The sequence below is a fragment of the Athene noctua genome, chromosome 3, assembly GCF_965140245.1.
Source record: "Athene noctua chromosome 3, bAthNoc1.hap1.1, whole genome shotgun sequence".
NCBI lineage: Eukaryota > Metazoa > Chordata > Aves > Strigiformes > Strigidae > Athene > Athene noctua.
This window is the reverse complement of record NC_134039.1, coordinates 30,196,760-30,214,622: the sequence shown is the minus strand read 5'-3', so window position 1 is coordinate 30,214,622 and position 17,863 is coordinate 30,196,760. Positions and strand designations below refer to the sequence as shown.

General features: G+C 52.3%; 1 protein-coding gene across 1 annotated transcript; it reads left to right on the top strand.

The window, feature by feature from the left end:
- The first annotated feature begins 287 nt into the window (after window positions 1–287).
- Window positions 288–17,647, top strand: PDGFB (platelet derived growth factor subunit B). The gene is made up of 7 exons (XM_074901369.1): window positions 288–1,098; window positions 7,778–7,874; window positions 11,047–11,130; window positions 11,633–11,838; window positions 13,566–13,707; window positions 14,113–14,282; window positions 15,512–17,647. The coding sequence occupies exons 1-6, from the start codon at window positions 943–945 to the stop codon at window positions 14,247–14,249; spliced, it is 822 nt and encodes a 273-aa protein (XP_074757470.1). The 5' UTR covers window positions 288–942; the 3' UTR covers window positions 14,250–14,282; window positions 15,512–17,647.
- The last annotated feature ends 216 nt before the right edge of the window (window positions 17,648–17,863 follow it).

Genomic DNA, 17,863 nt, shown 5'->3' with positions numbered 1-17,863 from the left:
ATTAAAATTAACACACGTCTTATTTTGTCAGCAATGGACTGCTACTCCCTCACTAGATTTTTCGCCTTGATACCCAGCCAAGAGGAGGATGGCAAGTTATGCTCCACCCATCTCCTCTCCTTTATAAAAGGAGCAGCCCCGAGTGCCAGTTTAGTCTCCCTTGCAGCTCGCAGACTAAAATAAAGACCCATCGGCTCGCTCTCCTCCCCTTCAATTTTACCTTTTCTGCTTTTTTTTTTTTTTTCTTTCTTGTTGCAACAGAGTGCAGAAGGCAGCATCAGCTCCACTCTGAGGCTTGTCAAGGCTCAGCGCACACGCAACCCAGAACGAAAACATTTGCTCTCACCTGTCTCCAAACCCAAAGCAAACCTCACGCCAAGGCTTCGAACGAGAAGGCACCCAAGCCTGAATCTAATGTAAGGGGAAGAAATTCAATGCACACTAGCAACTTTTCGCTAAAAAGCAAGTGGCTGTTAGGAAGAAAAGGAGCATTTTAAGAAAAGGACACATTAAGGAAGAAGGTTTTATTTTTTGGATTTCATACCAAACTTTGGAAAAGTTTTTTTTTAATTATTATTTTGTGTATCTTTTTCTAAGAACACTGAGTTGTTGTTACCTGCGTGTAACATATTTTACATAGATGTATTTTTAAAAGGAAGACAATCAAGAGGAAAAATAGCATGTGGACCACCTAGCAAAAGGCAGTTACTGAAGCATCCCTTGCGGTGAGGGGGACGCAGACTCTGGATGTGTATCATTTCGAGGGACTGCATTTTTTTTCCACCGGCCTTATGAGATAGCGCAGAGGCAGGCGAGTCACTAAGAATTACTTCGGTCTCCCCTCACCACTACCACCTCCACCTCCTCCTCTTCCACGGGCTCCCGCAACTCTCCCACCCGCAGCCCGGCCCGGAGGGGAAATGGGAACGCGGGGCGCCCTCGATGCCTGAGGCCGGGCGGCCGCGGGGCTGTCTGCGGGAAGCGCTTCCCTCCCGGGGCTCGCCGTCCATGTGCCCGCAGCCGGCGGGGCCTGAAGTCGGGATGAATTTCGGCGTGGTCTTCGCGTTCATCCTCTCCCTGCCCCTGGCCCGCCTGGAGGTGAGTTTCCGTCGCCAGCAGCGGGCGGTGCTGCCGAGCTGCGAGCCCTGGAGAGGGGCGGCGGGGTGGGGGGGAGACCGGCGGCGGCGGCGCCTCCCGCCCCGCAGGTGCGGCGGGGTGAAAGCTCGGGGGTGGCGGAGGCGGCGGGGGGAAGGGAATTGCACGGCGAGGGCGAAGAGCCCGGGCGGGCGGCGGCTTTCCTGCCCCTGTCTGAGGCAAGGGCTGCGCAGGGGCGCGGGCGCGCTAATGGCGGGCAGAGCCGGCCGCCCCCGGCCCTGAGGGGGAGCGACCGTTGGGCCGGTTTCCCGCCCAGCGGCGGGGACTTCCCCCTGTCCCCTCAGGACGGGCCCCGCCAGGAAGGCCTCGCGGGGAAATAAACCCACCCCCGTGTATGTCCCGGGCTGGAGTCAGCGCCAGGCAGGTGGGGAAGGTGAGCCCGGTCCCTGAAGCGGTCCCTGATTAATGGGGGAGCAAGGGTGCTGCTGGGGAGCCCCAGGGAGCCTGCAGCCTCCTGCCCCGCCAACAGCTTCGGCCAGAGGCTGTCAGCCCGTGGCGTGCTGACCGCCGGCCGCCTGCCGAGCCTCTCACCCCCTCCGGTTATTTTGGCACCGCGGCAGCATGGGTGAGGCAGGGACTGAGGCCCAGTTGCCACCTCCGGAATAACGCAGGGTGTGAAACCCAACCTGGCATCGCCACGGGGCCGATGGAGAAAGGGCAGGGGGCTTTGAAAGGGGCAAGGAAGGGGCCAGTGTGGCTAGAGACACCGACATCAGTGTGACACAGTTATTCAATAAGGTGTGTGCTTAGCTGGGGCCATGGGAAGAGGCAGGACATGAGTGTCTCTGCTGTGCTCGCACAGTCACGCAAGCACCTTGTCCCGCAGCCCTCCTGCACGCTCTGCTCAGGAGGAAGCCGGGCACAAGGTGGGGGCCAGATGGTAGATTTGGCTGATGAACATACACCCCAACCCTCTTTGGTTTGCGTGTGTGCAAATCAGGCTCACCCTGAACCATGGTCAAGGAATAGGAGCCCCAAGACCCCAATTCCTTTGATTTCTGCTGCTGCATTTTGTCATCTGATTGTGTGCAGATTGAGTGCATCAGAAAGCCCCTAACATTTATGCATGACACTCGGTTCCCATTTCAGCTCTACCCATGGTGGCAAAACCATGGGTAATCTGCAGCTTGGGAGTTGTCAGAGGCAGGAAATATCCTTCCACCAATACTTTCCTCCCTTTGCATCATTTCTTTCTTCTCTTCCTTCCTCATTTTCAGGCAGCCCCTCTTGTGGGTGACAGGGAAGGGGTTGGGTGCAAAGCATCACATCACATCCTTATGGGCCCATTTTACCCTTGCCCAAGCCGCAAAGGGAAGCAGTTAGAGATGTGGGCTGCCCAGTGGTTATGTTTGTTTTGGGCAGAGGATGGTATTTCCTCTGTGGGTGGCTCAGATCTCTTTCTCCCATGCAGTGTGAAACATCAGCTATGGTTGGTGCTGCAGAAGGGTGAAGATGGAAGTGTCTGATCTCAGGGGGCTGTTCTTCTGCACAGTAATCACACTAAGAGACTGCACAGCTCTATGACAGCCTAGTAGGGTTAGAGTTTGGGAATTCTGGCTCTAGGTTTCTTGGGAGGAATTGTGATATTTCTCATTTTATGACTAGAGAACCGTTAAGGTTTCTGCTTGGTTTCTGCTTCTGTCTGCAGCCAGTTCCCACATCTAATCTGAGGGAAGTGTGTTGCACCCTCTGCACCAGACACATACAACACAACTCCGACCAGGCTGCTGAACCATAGTCATCCTCTGAATGGGGCTTGCACCTCCTCCCCAGCCCTGCCAAAGAAAGTGCATGGGGAACAGTAGCTCCTCCTGATCAGCAGAGGCCTGAGCCAGGAGATGGAGCCTCCTGAGTCCCTCTCCCTCTTCAATCACATCCATCTGGAGCTGGAGGGGCCCTGGAGCTCTTCCAGCCAGAGGGAGTACGAGCCTCAGTGGGAAGGTATTTGCCAGTTGGGAAGCAAGGATGCTAAACCGCTTTGCATTTGCCCTACGGGCTGTTAATAGTTGCCTTGCAACATTTACAGAGATGGGTTGAGCCTGGTGTGGTTATGCTGGGGTGAAGCCCCACTGGCAGGGCTTTCTGGAATTCCCGAGGAATGGGGTGCGGCTGGGTGCTTGCTTATAACCTCAGCCCAGCTCCCCATCACATCTTTCTGGTGAAAGACTCTGGGGCTCTTCCCGAGTCTTCCTAGCATGAGGCTGTGATAAGGACAAAGCAGTGGAAGTCGGGATGGATGCCATGTCTGGGGTGAGCTGGTGGAAGGAGCCAGGCAAGTTGTCCCTGCCTCCCTCTCACCGTCAGCTGATGCACAGCGGCAGGAGAGAATGACAGTGGTTCCTGCACTGTTTCCAGTGCTGCTGGTACACAACCAGCCCCGGGGGTGGAAATGCCTCCAGCCCTTGCAGGGAGGGTGTGGGGGGAGCGCGGAGGAGCAGGGTGGAGCAGCGGAGTCCCCCTTGAAATGCGAAAAGGGTGGGTAGGTCTGGCTGCATTTTAGGAACGTGGGGTAGATCAAACATTAATTTTGATTCTTTTAAAGGAGGAAAACATAAGAAGCCATCCCATGTGGAAGGGGCTCATGTGAGGAGAGTTGTGCCTGTTGTTTGGAGAGGCATGCATGGTCCTCCAGCAAGCAGATGTCAGGGTCCCCCTGTAGCCAGGAGTGGTGCTGGAGGGGTGAAAGCCCTGTGCCAGGGGAGCAAGAACTCCTGGGGTTCAGTGGGCTGGTGTCAAGTGCTGCCAGTCATGCTCTCTGCCAGGGAATGTGGCGGAGTCTCCCCTCAGGATCCTCACGTCAGCTTCAGAGAGAATTAAAAATGCTGGGTTTGGGGTTTTTTGCCTGGCTGATCACTGGAGACCTTGCTGCCAAGGTCCCCTGCCGTGGTCAGTGTGGAGTTGCTTGGGAAAGTCTTCCTCTCCTGGGCAGAGGAGTGGATAGCTGGGTGCTTCCCTGCCCTGGACTGGTACTGCTGCTATGCTTCTGTCTTTCCGTCACACGTGGGTGTGTAGACACACCACCTCAAAAAAGAGGACTGGAGGAGTTCTCACCTTGGGAGTATTCTTGGCTGGTTTCTTTGAGCCCTGAGGGTCTGCCTTCCCTGCTAGTTGCACAATCTTTGCTCCTTCCTCCTCTGTATCTGCTGAGCTACTGTGAGGAGACACACCTTGGGGCGAGACTCTGAAACCCTTGCCTGTGCATAGCCGGAGGGAGGACTGGAGCACAGCCCTGCATATTCCCTGCGCCACCTAAGCAGTGGCGGATCGTGGGGGGACCTTTCAGCATCCCTGGCGCTCAGAAGCATACGTTGGCAGAAAGCTCTGGAGGAAAAGGGTGGCAGCATTAAGGAGGAGGCTGATTTTGGGAGAGCATGTTTGTGGGGGAACAGGGACAGGGGAATGTCCCGTTTGCAGGGCATTGCTGCACGTGCATCGCTTTGCAGCGGCCAAACAACTCTGCTGATGTCTGGGAGGAGGGAGGCAAAGCTGACGCCCCGAGAGGCCCCGGCATCACAGCCGCAGCACAGAGAGGCTGCCAGGCAGGCAGGGCCCCTGCCCAGGTGCTCTGCTGCCATGTGTCAGCTGTGCCCTGGCTCTCGCCTCCCTGAGCACCAGCAGCCAGGAGGAGGGGAGGGGACATCCCTGCCAGGCGACTAGCAGAGTGGGGGGTGCCCCTGTGATTCAGGGGAGAGCCGGTCACTGGGGGCAGAGGGAGGGAGGGAAGAACAAACTCACTTTCTTCTAGGAATTCAGGGCCTCGCAGGAATACGAGGCCAGACCTTGGGGCACTTGACAGCCAGCCAGGAGTCCATTGAGACAAAAGTCTTCTTTGATCTGCCGTGCAGTTAAAAAGGGAGACTGTTAACCTGAGTTAGACAAATAACTTCAGAGAAGCTGCTAAGCAGGAAAAGCACCAGCTGCTTGGGCTGCTGGTCTGTTGAGGATCCCACCTCCTGCAATGCTCCTCCACCTTCTGACCCCATGGGATCAGGTGGAGGTGGCGGGTGGGCCTCTGCTTCCCTGTGTCCCATTCCCACCAAGTGCCCCGAGCCTGGTCGTGTGCAGTGCCCCAATCTCAGAGCCTCACAGGCAAAGGGCTGGGATGGGGGCCCAGAGGCACTGCTGTTCCAAATCGGGCCCCAAAGGGTGCAAGGACAAGCTGTGCAGCTCAAGTCTGCGTAGCTGCTCTTAGGCCAGCTTTGGACAGGGTTCTGCAGCACTAAAGGAAAGTAAGGAGCTTCACAGGCTTGCGGTTGTCACTGGCAGAGCTGCTTCACAAACCCGGGGAGGAGGACAGGATTATGAGCCATGTGGGCTGGTGATACGCTGTAGCCATGCTGATAGTATCTGCAACAAGCAAAAATTGGCACCTAAAACTGCTGCTGTGAGCAGGGAGTGGAGCTTATTCCTACAGGATTCCCCAGCAATCCAGCTCCTGAGGGCCTGCATTTGCAATCCCTGATTCCTATCTGTTCCCGTGATCAGTTAGCAAGGTGACACCTCCCAGCTCGCCTCCAAAGTCACCGAGTCTCGTAACACCTGCCTACGCTCTCCCCCAGTGAGTGCCAGAGTTTAAAATAAAGTTCCATTTCCTACACGTATTAAGTGTCAGGAAGGACCAGGGGCATCCGTGCACAGCAGCGTTCGTACACAAATGTATTTGGCCGACAGGTGCAAACATTCAAAAGCCTGCAATTTCACTGTCCAGCTCTGAGCTCTGACTGCAAGTACTGGGAACTGCATATGATCCCTTTTCCAGTAAACGTGTGTGGTGCAAGGCAGAGAAGTGCTGCAGAGCCTCTCTGACACTGGGCTGTTCGTTCCCTTCTTCCTCACGCAGCAGGAGTTGTCAGAAGGCATCTTCATTGCGCAGCTATTCAGTGATCCCTGAATTATACAAGTCTCTCTCTCGCTGTGCATTCATCACTGATGCTGCTTCCCTCTCCCTTGGAGACTGAGGAAGTAATGCCTGGGGATGTAAAATCTGCTTTTCACTGCAGGCGGACAGCCAGATCTGTGGTGAGATGTGAGAGTGACAGGGACGGAGCGGAGCAGAGAGGCTGACTGGAACTCTCTGGTAGATCTGGCTGTGGAGGGTTAAAATGCTAATGTTTTCTGCTCTGCAGCTATCCCAGGAGGTTTCTGCCCTGTGACTTGGGCTGCAGCAACCTTCAAAGCCATTGTGTCCTAGTTTAAATTGTACTATTAGAGGATGGACTAGCAGAGTTGAGGAGGGAGCACTCCTATTGCTCTGTAAGCAGAGGCGAAAGGCGGGTGGCCAAGGGACAGGCATGTGTGGGAGGGTGCCAGGCTCAAGCAGCCATGCAAAAGTGGCTGCAGGTTTGGGCTAAAGCCCTCAAGGTTTAAAAGCCAACGTTTAACCACCTGCCTGGTGGTTTTCCTCGACTCCAAGTGGAAAGGAAATGTTCTGCACTGAACACAGGCAGAGAGGAAATAGCTGTACGCTAGAAGGACCACACACATGCCACCCACTGCCCATAAAACCCCCCACAAAAATCCCTGCGTTTCACAAGCACACGAGCCAAGTTCTCCTCTCAGTTACAGGGGCATGTGTAGGGCTGTGGCTCAGACAGCATCCAGCACCCGGCTGAAAGAGCAGCTTTTCCGCATGAGTACTCCTGAATGACGAGAGCTAGGAGCTAAGCAAACACTTTGGCCAGTACTTTCATCCATCTCTTTTTCTAGTCTTTCGGAAGTATATTTTAATCAGTGCTTGCTTTCCCACACTGGTCCTTTGTAGTCCTGTTAAGTGCTGTCAGTAGGGCCCATTCAAGCCTGGTGCCAGAGTAAAATTCCCAAGAGATTGATGGCATTGCACCTGCCCACATAAACCCTGAATTTGGCCCATCGTCTGATGTCTGTAAACCTGCTTACTTCAGGTTTTTTGGCACTGTCATGCAATGACATCCAAACTCCCATGTGTTTCTTCATCCAAGTCTGCTCCTCAGCCCACCGCCTCAAACAGCCTTTCATGTCCTCTCTGCAGCGTTTGTGGTTTCACTGTGGGCTCATGATAGAGCAGCCACAGCTGTGAAGGTCAATCTTCCTCTGCAACCCCCACCTTTTTTTTTTTTTTAAGAGAGTATGCAAATTATGTATATTATTGGGCCGCTGTGGTTTGAAAACACGCGCACGCACACGCACATACACGCGATATCTGACAAAGCCTGTGAGGGAGTTTCACAACAGAGGGAAATATTGGGAAGGTTTTATCTGATAGTGCAAGGGAAGTCTGTTAAAACGCCTTTACTGCAGGCAGCAGGAATGAGAGGACACCTGGAGAAGTCATACAGCACCGGAGCAGGAAGCATTGCTGGCTGCATGCATAGTGTTCGGGGCTCTGCAGTTCAGGCTGAGCATTTTTTGGCTTGTTCAGTCTTCCGACCAGGCAATGTTGGAGGCATCAAGAGGGTCTTTCTCGCTTTTGGTCAGGTTTCAGGCTGATGCCTTCATGAGGGTATGTCTGCGTTTTGCTGGTTCTGTTGTGCCTCCTCCATGCTCCTTTGATTCCCCGCGCTCCCACTCCACGATGCAGTCAGTATTTGCAGATCACCTCTCTAACACTTGTTTCTCCCCTTCTTTTCTTTTTGTCATCTGGCAGGGGGACCCCATACCTGAAGACATTTATGAGATTTTGGGTGGCAGCTCAGTGCGCTCCATCAGCGACCTCCAGCGTGCCCTGCAGATAGACTCCGTAGGTAAATCTCCTCTTCACCAAGCACTCCTCTATTTTTTCATTAACTCTTTGCAGGGGAGGGAGGGAATATTCTGTTTTCTAGCAGGCACAGTATCAACAGACCTCACTATAAATATAGAAACCATTTAGGAGCCATGACCTGGCTATTTACACACCTAGCCACCCTGAATGTTAGGCAACTAGATGCCTTTTTAGATCTCCTCCTAACTGCCCAGTTTATGAAGGAACACTGATGTCTAAAAATGATAGAAGATGGGCAAGATGAGTGCAAGGAACTGGGGTCACCGCTCTTCACCCTGGCAGATGCACAGGCAGCAGGGCTTGAATTGGCCAAGGATCAGTTTAGCAGGTGGAGAAAAGGGAAGTGGAAATATGGTGATAGAGAGGAAAAGGCCGAGTAGGTTCTCAGATTTAGCACTCACAAAAGGCCCCAGGCTCCCAGAGGCTTTTAGGACAGGAGCAGCAGACCACGTGTCCGTAATTGAGATATGGAACAGGGGCTAAGTCAGGGTAGTGTCACTTCACCTCCTGCTAGTAGATAAGAGCTCTGGGGGCTGCCGCTCCTCAGGGTCACTTGGCCAGGGCTGAGCACAACGAGCGACAGGAGCAGTGAGGCATGGAGGGGTCGGCACGTGTGGGAATCGAAGCACGCGCCACGGCGGCTGGGCTGGCCCAGGAATTTATTTATAAACGGTCTCTTCAGAGCAAATTCCTTTCTATTCTAACCCTGCTCCCGCCCGTCGTCCCCCAGCCCCCCCAGCTCGCCTTCTTTCTCGTGTTTTGTCTGTTTGGAGCTTTGTAATCCTTGCCGAGACACTATCTACGGGGGAACAGAATTTCCTGCTTTTGTTTCCTATGCCAGTCCAACCACTGGCGCAGTCTCAAAAGCATTCCCACTGCCTTTCAAAACGGCCCTGGAGGGGCAGGGGGGGGAAAGCAAGGGGGAGGGCACCAGCTGCGTTCAGCTATTGTTTGCCTTAGAAAGAGGCGACAAGGCTCCCCACCACCGCCAAGGCCGCTCCCTGCCCTCACCAGTTCCCTCCTCCTTGTCCACAAGCCACACAATGGGGCAACTTCCAAAATTAGCTGTACTGGATTGTCCCAGGCTGGTCCCCCCACCCCAACTGTCTTCAGTGCTGACCCGGGGTGTAGAAGGACAACCTGGAGGAGGGAGGGACCCGGTTTTCAATAGGAGATTTGTTTTGAGTCAACAGTTGTTGCTATTTCTCTCTCCTCCCATCATCTCAACCTCTGCACAAAAGGCAGCCCCCACCCTTGTTTGATAAAATGCCAGGTGGCGCAGGATGGAGGGGTGGAGAAGGAATGGGTGAGAAGATGCATGCAGTTGGTCATGTCCCAGTGTCTAAGGAACAGATACGTCTCTATCACAGTTACTAACCACCCTCACAATTAAGAAATAAAATGGACGTCTCTTGTTGGCTTGAAAAGCTCAGGGGTATGGGAGAAGGCTGCAGAGCTTTCAGTCACTGGTTTCACTTCAGGTCCCAGATAGGAAAGGCTGGTCAGGGAAACAGAAAATGGTGCTGTGAAGCTGTCTCTTTGTTACACCCTTCCCCTCTCAGGTAGTGATCAAGAGGCGTTACCCTTTGCTTGCCCTATGTGGAATTAGTTTATTAGCAAATAAGTGTATTAGCAAAATAATCCCAAAGCAGCTAGGGCTATTCCCTGTTCTGTCCATGTGCCATGTATGTGCCACAGCTGCTGCCCTCCACTGACTGCACAGGGAGCCAAGATTAGGCAGCTCCAGGAGGCAGATGAGCTGAGATACTGCCCTCTTGAGATGCTGTAGTCCTAACAACAGAGGTGTGGAGAGTGGGGGTCATCTCCTTTAACTGTGGCTGCCTGCAAAGCAGGTGTGACCATCTAAGCCAGTCATCAAGACACCCTCTGTAGCCCTTGCAGAACTATGCCCTTCCAGAGTGTGATCCACCAGATCTCATTTTGGGTGTCTGCTGCAGGGTGAGATGAATGGTGTCCTAGAATTGATCATGCCGCTCCAGCTGCTTTAAAGGATGTCTGCCTGCCCACCTCACACGTAGATGTTGACTGCACAGGCACATGATTCCTGCCCTGTGAATATAGCCTCTGTGCATCCATCCCAAATCCTTCAGCAGTTGCTTCAGAGCTGAGCGGAAGCAAAGTCCCTGCTCCCCCTTACAAGAGAGCTGCACTAGGGCAGGACAGAGGAAGAGGGATGGGACATGATAGGTATGGGAAGTCTGCTCCACCGCACATCTGATAAACAGAGATCTTCTACTGGCCCCAAATTCCCTGTAAGAAAATTGCTCCCTGGATGCTGACGTCCATTCAGCTTCCTTCAGCTGCTAAAGCAGGTCAGAGAAGGAAGGAGCTGTGGCTGGGTGGGAGCTATCTCTGAGTGCGGCCATTGTCCAGAGCTCAGGAGGGGCTGTGTGTTGGAGTACTCCATGGGGATTATGGGCATTTCTCTATTCAGCACTTCCTATGGGAAAAAGCAGTGGGGTGGGAGGGAACTGCTCAGGGCTGGCCTGAATGCTGTCTGCCTTCCTCTCCCATCGCTGACTGAAATACCTCCAGATTCTGCAGCTTACCTTAGAGTAGGATAGGGACAAAGCCATTTCAACTTTATTTTTCTGTTCCTTTGTCATAAAACTGACTCTAACCTAGAGCAGTTGTCATGGGTTGGGAGAGAGAAGGCAAGCACCCCACCTCCCACCCATTGTTCCCCTTCACCTGCCCTCTTGCACCCCAATTCTCCCAGTCCCAAGCCATCCCAGAAAGTCACCTCAGTGTTATATACCAAACTTTCTGCTTGTCCATCTGGTCTTTGATACTCCTTGCCATGTCCTGCCCTCTGAATCCCTCTGCTATTTCTCTCTGACATCAGACAACCCTACTGTAGGATTTGTCATTCCTGAGATGGCATTTTCCTCTCCCAGATCTTTTCACAGTAGGCTTGTTGCTTTGAATTGCCTATATGAGCAAAGAGCAAACCTGGTGTCTCTGTGCCCAGCACAGCTGTGACCTGGCTGGAGGATTTACACCTAGTGTGACATACTGGGGCCACGGCTTAGCCCACGTCTTTGAACTTTGCCCGGTGAGCAGAGCACAAGTGCCTACTGTCTTCTCTTGCCTCTACCCGGTGCTATTAGGTCATGTCTTTCCCTTTGCAGAGGAGGATAGCTCAAGCGTGGACCTGAATGCAACTCAGCACAGTCAAAACCCGGTGACCCTGTCTCGAAAGCAACGGAGCCTAGGTGAGTCAGGGGTGTTGCACCTTGTGATTGTTGGGGCACTCATGTGAGTGGCTGTAGATGGGTGTAGATGCATGTCTGAAATCCACATCTGGGGATACATCCAGGGAGTGTGCCTGGATGAATCGACAGATGAGAAGGAGGGTCTAGGCCTCAAGTAGGAGCTGGGGAAGGCAAGAGAGGGAATCTGAAGCTCTGCAAGCTGCTCTGCTCTAAATCCCCACCCATGCTGATTTGCTCTAAATGAGTGTCACCTCCTGCCTAGGACTGGTGCTGCAGTGAGAAGCATCTTTTTACTGGGAGCTCCTCCACAGGGTACAGCTCTGTCCAGGGAGGGAGCTGGAGGGGTGGGAGAAGGAGAAAGAACGTGTGTGTGTGTGTGTGTGTGTGTGTGTGAGAGAGAGCACCGTGTGGGGTCTTTATCTTCCAATAGAGGTGGCTGCAGCGGGTTGGTAACAGCCGCCAAGCCCATTTCATCCCCCCTTCCTCTCTTGGCCCTCCATAGATGCTTTGGCAGCAGCAGAGCCAGCTGTTCTTGCGGAGTGCAAGACGCGGGCGGTGGTCTTTGAAATCTCCCGCAACATGGTAGACAGCACCAATGCCAACTTTGTGGTGTGGCCACCCTGTGTGGAGGTGCAGCGCTGCTCCGGGTGTTGCAACAACCGCAATGTGCAGTGTCGCCCCACGCAGATTCGTGTCCGGCATGTCCAGGTAAGGGAGATGCCTCCTGCTGCTCCCTCCTCCCACAGCCCACCTCCACCCCTACCCACCAAAACCAAAACCACAGCGGGTTTCAGGTGCAAGGCTCACATAGCTGTCTGTTTCCTCCCACCCCCTCTGCAGTCACATCTTGTGCTTTAGCCATGCAGTGCTGCAGCCTCTGGCGCGGGGTGACGTCCGTGACAGCTACTCGTGGGGCTGGTGCTGTCCAGCATCTGGGGACTGTCGCCATAGCAGAGCTACAGGGCCCTGTCCCCAGCTGCAGTTCCACACCACGGCTATTTCTGTGGCTGGAGGTGGCCTTGTCTTCTGTATTAGAGCAGAAGAAACAGAACGCTTTCATTGTGGGAACTGATTTTGATGCAAAAAGAGGAGGGCTTACAGTGTCGGTGTTCCATCCCCCTGCTGCTGCTGCAGTTTCTTCCCAAAACACATACTGGAGCAGCTTCTCCTCTTTCTCAGCCCCACAGTTACCTCCTGACCCACTCCGGCAGCAAGCAGACACCTAACAGCTAACCTCTTGTGCTGATCCTGCTCTCCTCACGGCTACCAGTGATCTCCTCGCAGCTTCCTCCCAGACAGCTTGTTTAAAAATAATACTCATCCCGTACTAATCCTCTGCCTGAGCCATAAGAGACTCCCCCAGGCAGGCGGCAGAGGTTGGCTGGGAGAGGTTGTATTCACACAGCCCTTTTTATCAGGAAATTCCTTTCTCAGAAAAGCCAGGCTGAATGGGGGAAAAATGAGGGGAGCAGGAGTTGTTTTTGTGGAAAAAACAAGTGAGAGGTCAAAAGCCAGCCTGAAAAAGTGACCTGGAAATGGTTTCTTTGAGGACAGAGGTCTCTCTATTGTTTGGCTGGAAGTGTTTGTCTAATGAGCAGCGTGTGGTCTGAAGCGTGTGGAGTGGGCTTTCAAGGAAAGATAAACAGCCTGGCTGCCTCTGCGCTGGCTGAGGGATGCTGCTGGGGGCAGCGAGTTTAGAGGAATTCAATCCCAGACGCGCAGCAGAGCAAGTATTTATAGCTTGTGGAGCACTTCAGGGACTGCGGCCTTGTTAGATAAGCTGAGTGGGGTCAGGCCTGTCTGCTGCTGGAGTGGGAGGACCCCTTAGAAAACTTGTGCCCTGTGGTGGGATGTGGAGCAGTGAGTCTTCCCTCTGAGTCAGCACTGGTGGAGAGTCTGAGGGAATTTCCAGAGCACCGCCTTTCCCGTGAAACACAGAGCTGAGGGCTTCAGCCCTGCAAGTTATTAAAGAGCTTGAGACAAATTCAGACAGGCCTCAGCAGAGCTGGTGAAGCTGCATTTGCTTGCATCGAGCCTGAGTCTTTCTCCTTTTGACCTTCCGGTAGGATCTTGTGGGAATGAATTCTGGTTGCCCCCAGGTCTCTGCCACCACATCTGTCAGGAACAGGCTGGGGTGTTCTGCACCTCCCATGTTTCTGTCTGTGATCAGCCAGTTATCCTGCTTAAGCAGGGGCAATAGTTAGGAATGGGGGAAACAACCACTCACATCCAAGCTTGCCTGGTCTAGGTCTGCTCTGCTGGTGTGTACAGAATTAGCTCCCATACACACCACCCCTGAATTTGAACTATGCTTTATAAACTGCCTTCTGACCCTTTAGGAAGAAAGCCAGTACAGAAGCGTACTGACACAGTATTTTTACAGAGAGGGAGCTGCAGCTGTATTAATCTTTTGCTTGCCTTTCTCTTCCAAATAGGTGAACAAGATAGAATTTGTCCAGAGGAAGCCAAAATTCAAAAAAGTTGTTGTACCTTTGGAGGACCATGTGCAATGTCGGTGTGAAGCAGTGTCCCGTCAGCCCCCCAGGAACAGCCGGCCAGGGCCACGTGAACAGAGACGTAAGGATCTTGGCATTAGTCGAGTGGAGGGAGGTGTGAGAAGACAGGCTGGGGAGAGAGGAAAGAGCCCTCCACTGGTTTCAGTCTGCTTAGCTCCAGTGAATCCCATGGGCCTTCACTGGTTTATACTAGACGAGGGACCTTTCCCAGGATGTCTGCCTGCCAGCAAGGGGCTGAAACCCAGGGAAATGAAGGAGGGGAAGGTGAGAGGTGAGGGGAAGGGCGCCGTGGGAAAAGGGAGAGGGCAGAGACTCTGGAGAACAGAGGACAAGGGACAGAAGAACAGAAGGAGGCCTTGTGGCCCTCCTGTCGCAGAGCTCTCTGTTGATAGTGTGTGGGGAAAGATATTTCAACATGAGCCGGCTGCCCCTCGCTGTACAGACACTCTCCTCTCTGTTTTGGCAGGCTTGTCACCGTCGTTCACCACAGCCGCTGTCTCACAGAGGCAGCGAGTACGCCGGCCGCCAGCGCAGAAGAGGAAACATAAGAAGTACAAGCATGTCAACGATAAGAAAGTGCTGAAAGAAATCCTCATAGCATAGAAGTGCTGGCAGGAGAGAGAGAGCACAAGCCAGGTAACAGAAAGCTGCTTTTCCAGTTGGGAGAGATGTTCTCCCAGGACACGGTTCTGCCCAGGTGTCTCGGACCCTTCCCACAGCACTGGCGGTGTGGGGCTACTGCAGGGCCTGGGCATAATAAAACGCAGATTGAAGGAGGTGGAAGGACTAGGCTGGGACCCAAAATGTGCATCCTATTTACAGCTTTATGGCTCTTTGCAAGGGTGGAAGGATCATGCTGCACCCATACTTGCTCTTGGGCCCTGCCCTCGCCTTTCTCTGCCTCCCTTACAGGCAGAGAGCAAGACTGACTTCTCTCTACACCTAAATCCCCTTGGGCTCTGTGTAATTCATCTCTTCTGTGGAGTAACTCCTGTTCTCCTTTCTCTATTGATTCTCTGTTGAAAGCAGAGAATTAATGTTGCTCTGGGGATCCCTTTTGCTTGTTTCATTAGTTGAGTTGGCAGAAAGACTGAAAAGCAGCAACACTTTTTGTTCATCTCTCTCCTAGCGGGAAGCCTGTATGCATAAGAAAGGTCATACCAGGGGAAAGGAGAACTGGAATCTCTGGCAGGAGATCTGGACTTTGTCAGTCCAGGATCTGATTCTCCTCTCTCTGACTTGTGTAAACAGGAGTAACTCCCTCGTCATGAGAAGAATTTCACTGGTACAAGGAAAAGGAGAATAAGCCCTGGTTCCCTATGAGAGAGGGAAAGGGGCAGAAAAGAGAGAAAGAGTAACCAGGGTGCAGACCCAGAGGGGAAGAATTTAGAGAGAGGCAGCACAGCCTAACAGGGAAAGTCCTGGCCCGTGGACTCAGCAGTTCCATCTCTGCTGTGGACCTTTGAATGAGCCCAGGCCACTTGCTTCACATTCACTTCCCCTCACCTCAGGAGAGAGGGCAACAGGCTTCCACGTGTGGCATTTCAGGAGCTGGAGATGAGGGGTGCCAGGCGGTGTCTTGGGATTGGTATTCCCATGCTTAGCACTATGAGGGCTCTGATTATCCCAGGATCCTCCTGGCCAGCCCAAAGTTGCCAGGGTAGAAATGATGCAAACTCATGCAAATCTCAGCTCTGGCTCAAGCTGTCCAGGGGAAAAAATAGAGAAGGTCAAAAGCCCTCCTGGGCTTCTAATCTGGCACTTCGACACAAACATTTCCAGAGGATAAAATGGGAGAGGAGGGGAGTTGCAGGGGGAGAGGATTACATATTCTAATGCCATGTCTGGTTTTGTTTCACTTCCAGGTTATTTAATATATTTGCTGTATTGCCCCCATGGGGTCCTTGGAGTGATAATTTTTCCTCTTTTTCCGTCTGCCTCGACGTCTGATTCAGACGGCAATTGGTGCTTCCCTTTCCATCAGTGGACCTTCTCCCACCAAAGCCTCTCCCTTCTTTCATTTATTAGCATACTTTTAAAGTTTTACACACACACACAAAAAAGGACAAACATGACATATATATATAGATATATATATATATGAGAAAGGAACAAAGTACAAATAAAACCATGAACCCCGACAGCCGCAAACATGCGACAAGAACAGGACAATGCCTTCCCTGCTCCAGAGGACAGGATGGAAAATGTGAAAAGAAAAGTGAGTCCAGTATCTTCTGAGGGGAGGAGAAAAACAAATGAACAGAGGGCAGAAGGGTAATATTCTCCCTTTCCCTCATGTTTCTGGTAAGGCTGTGGGGCCCAGCTGAGATCAACACTTGCACTGGACCTACGTTGTGAAAACAGGTGTATCTCAGATTGCGAACGGCGACCAATGATGGAAAATGCACTAAGGACTTTTATCGCCCTACCTGGACATCAGATTTATATTTTTAACGTGCGTGTGTATATTTTATTTTAAAAAAGAAAAACCAAAACCACTAAGATATACAACATCTCGGGGAACAGAACAAAACAACAAAACAAAACAAGGAAACCAAATGCATTCCCCACCTCCCTTTCCTCTCCTGCTCCTGGTGCTGACTGGAAGGTGTTTGGATCGTGGGGAAGGAGCAGAAGGAGCAGACGGCGGCAGAATTGTCTCCACGCCCCCAGCCCCTACCAAGGGGAGCCATCTTTGCACATGTTGGTGGAGAATTCAACTTTCCAGGCTCGGACTCAAATAATTTTTTTAATTCGCTCTGTATGTGTGCGCGTGTATATGTGTGTGTATATATATATATACGTGTGCGTGCGTGTGTGTATGTGTATTTATACATACATCTATAAATATATATATATATGTTCGTCAATGGATTTCATTCCCCAGTGGCAGGAAGCTCAGAGGCACGTGCATGCATTGGCTTTGCTGGGCTGTCAGGAAAGCACACTGTTACTGCAATGTGCCCGTGCGGTCCGTGGTGGGATAGGCAGAGACATCATCTGATCTCTCTTTTTCTTGCTGCCCTTTTCTCTCACTCTCCACCAACCGCCCAGGACAACTTCCTTGCAGGAGGCGAAGTGACACCACAACAAGACCAACAACAGCCAAACTTAGAAGCATGACTTAATCTCAGTGAGCTGTCCTTGCCTGCTCCGTAGTCCTGAAAGCAGAATTGTGTCATTCTTCCGAGGTTTTTAACCCCTTCGCAGGTGTCCTGCACACCCTGCCTCCACTGCTTTCTTCCAGCCAGCGTCCCTGCATCTCCCGTCATTTTCCTCACATTTTCCCTCTCAAATTTCTTCTGGATTTTTGCCTGTGGGTGTTCCCAGCCCACCTAGCTTGGAAGTTGGTCCAAGATGTGGGCAGGTCTGTGTAGGTGTAGAGAAAGAAATGAGGATGGTCTTTGCAGTTGGCAGCAGCCATCTGAGAGAGAAACGAGCTCTCCTAAGCGAGGAGGACTTGGAGAAAAACTGGGGGGTCAGTCATAGAGTCCATCCCAGGCCACTGCCAGCTCCAGAGGAGGGAGGAGGACTCTGTGGGCAAGGCCTATTTCTGCAGACCTAATACTTGGTCACCATTAGCAGAAATGTTACGCATAGTGGGAATTTCCACTGTCACCTTTGAGTCCCAGTCTTGGATTGTGCCATGCTGGGCGCTGCAGTTACACATGAAGAAAATGCCTGTCCAGAGCTGACGCAGCCCCCCCCTGCCTCCAGCCGCTTCTCCCCTCGCACACACACACACCCCTATTGCAGGACAAAGCCCCAGAGGGAGACAGGGGAAGGAGGCGAAGCCGCAACCTGGGAGCTGTTACAAGTTGTGGAGGGACCCAGCCTTCACCTCCTGGAAGCCCAGAGCACTTCTCATACCACTGCCAAGGCACCATGTTGCTCCCTCCCTCCATCCCCAAGCCCTCAAGTCTTAAGACACTTTGTTTTTCTGTTCCAAAATCTGTTTCCTTTGGTTTGTAAAGATGGTGAGGTTTTATATTTTAATTTTTGGGGGCTTTTTTTTTTTTAATGTAAGATTAATTTATACTCAGTACTGTATTTAAAGTTGTAAAAAAAAAAAAAGAAAAAAAGAAAACTGCCTCTCAAACAATATTTTCTCTTTCTTTTTTGAGCTGAATGAAATTCAGAGGCCAAACTAGCTCACTGTGGGGCAGAGTGGGATTCCCAGAGGGCTCCAGTTTCATTTTCAAGACACTTATTCTGAG

Excerpts from the sequence above, each read along its gene's own strand:
- PDGFB (XM_074901369.1), top strand. The coding sequence starts at position 943 with ATGCCTGAGGCCGGGCGGCCGCGGGGCTGTCTGCGGGAAGCGCTTCCC. Across the intron at positions 1,099-7,777 it reads TGCCCCTGGCCCGCCTGGAG|GGGGACCCCATACCTGAAGA; the intron begins GTGAGTTTCCGT and ends GTCATCTGGCAG. Across the intron at positions 13,708-14,112 it reads AGGGCCACGTGAACAGAGAC|GCTTGTCACCGTCGTTCACC; the intron begins GTAAGGATCTTG and ends CTGTTTTGGCAG.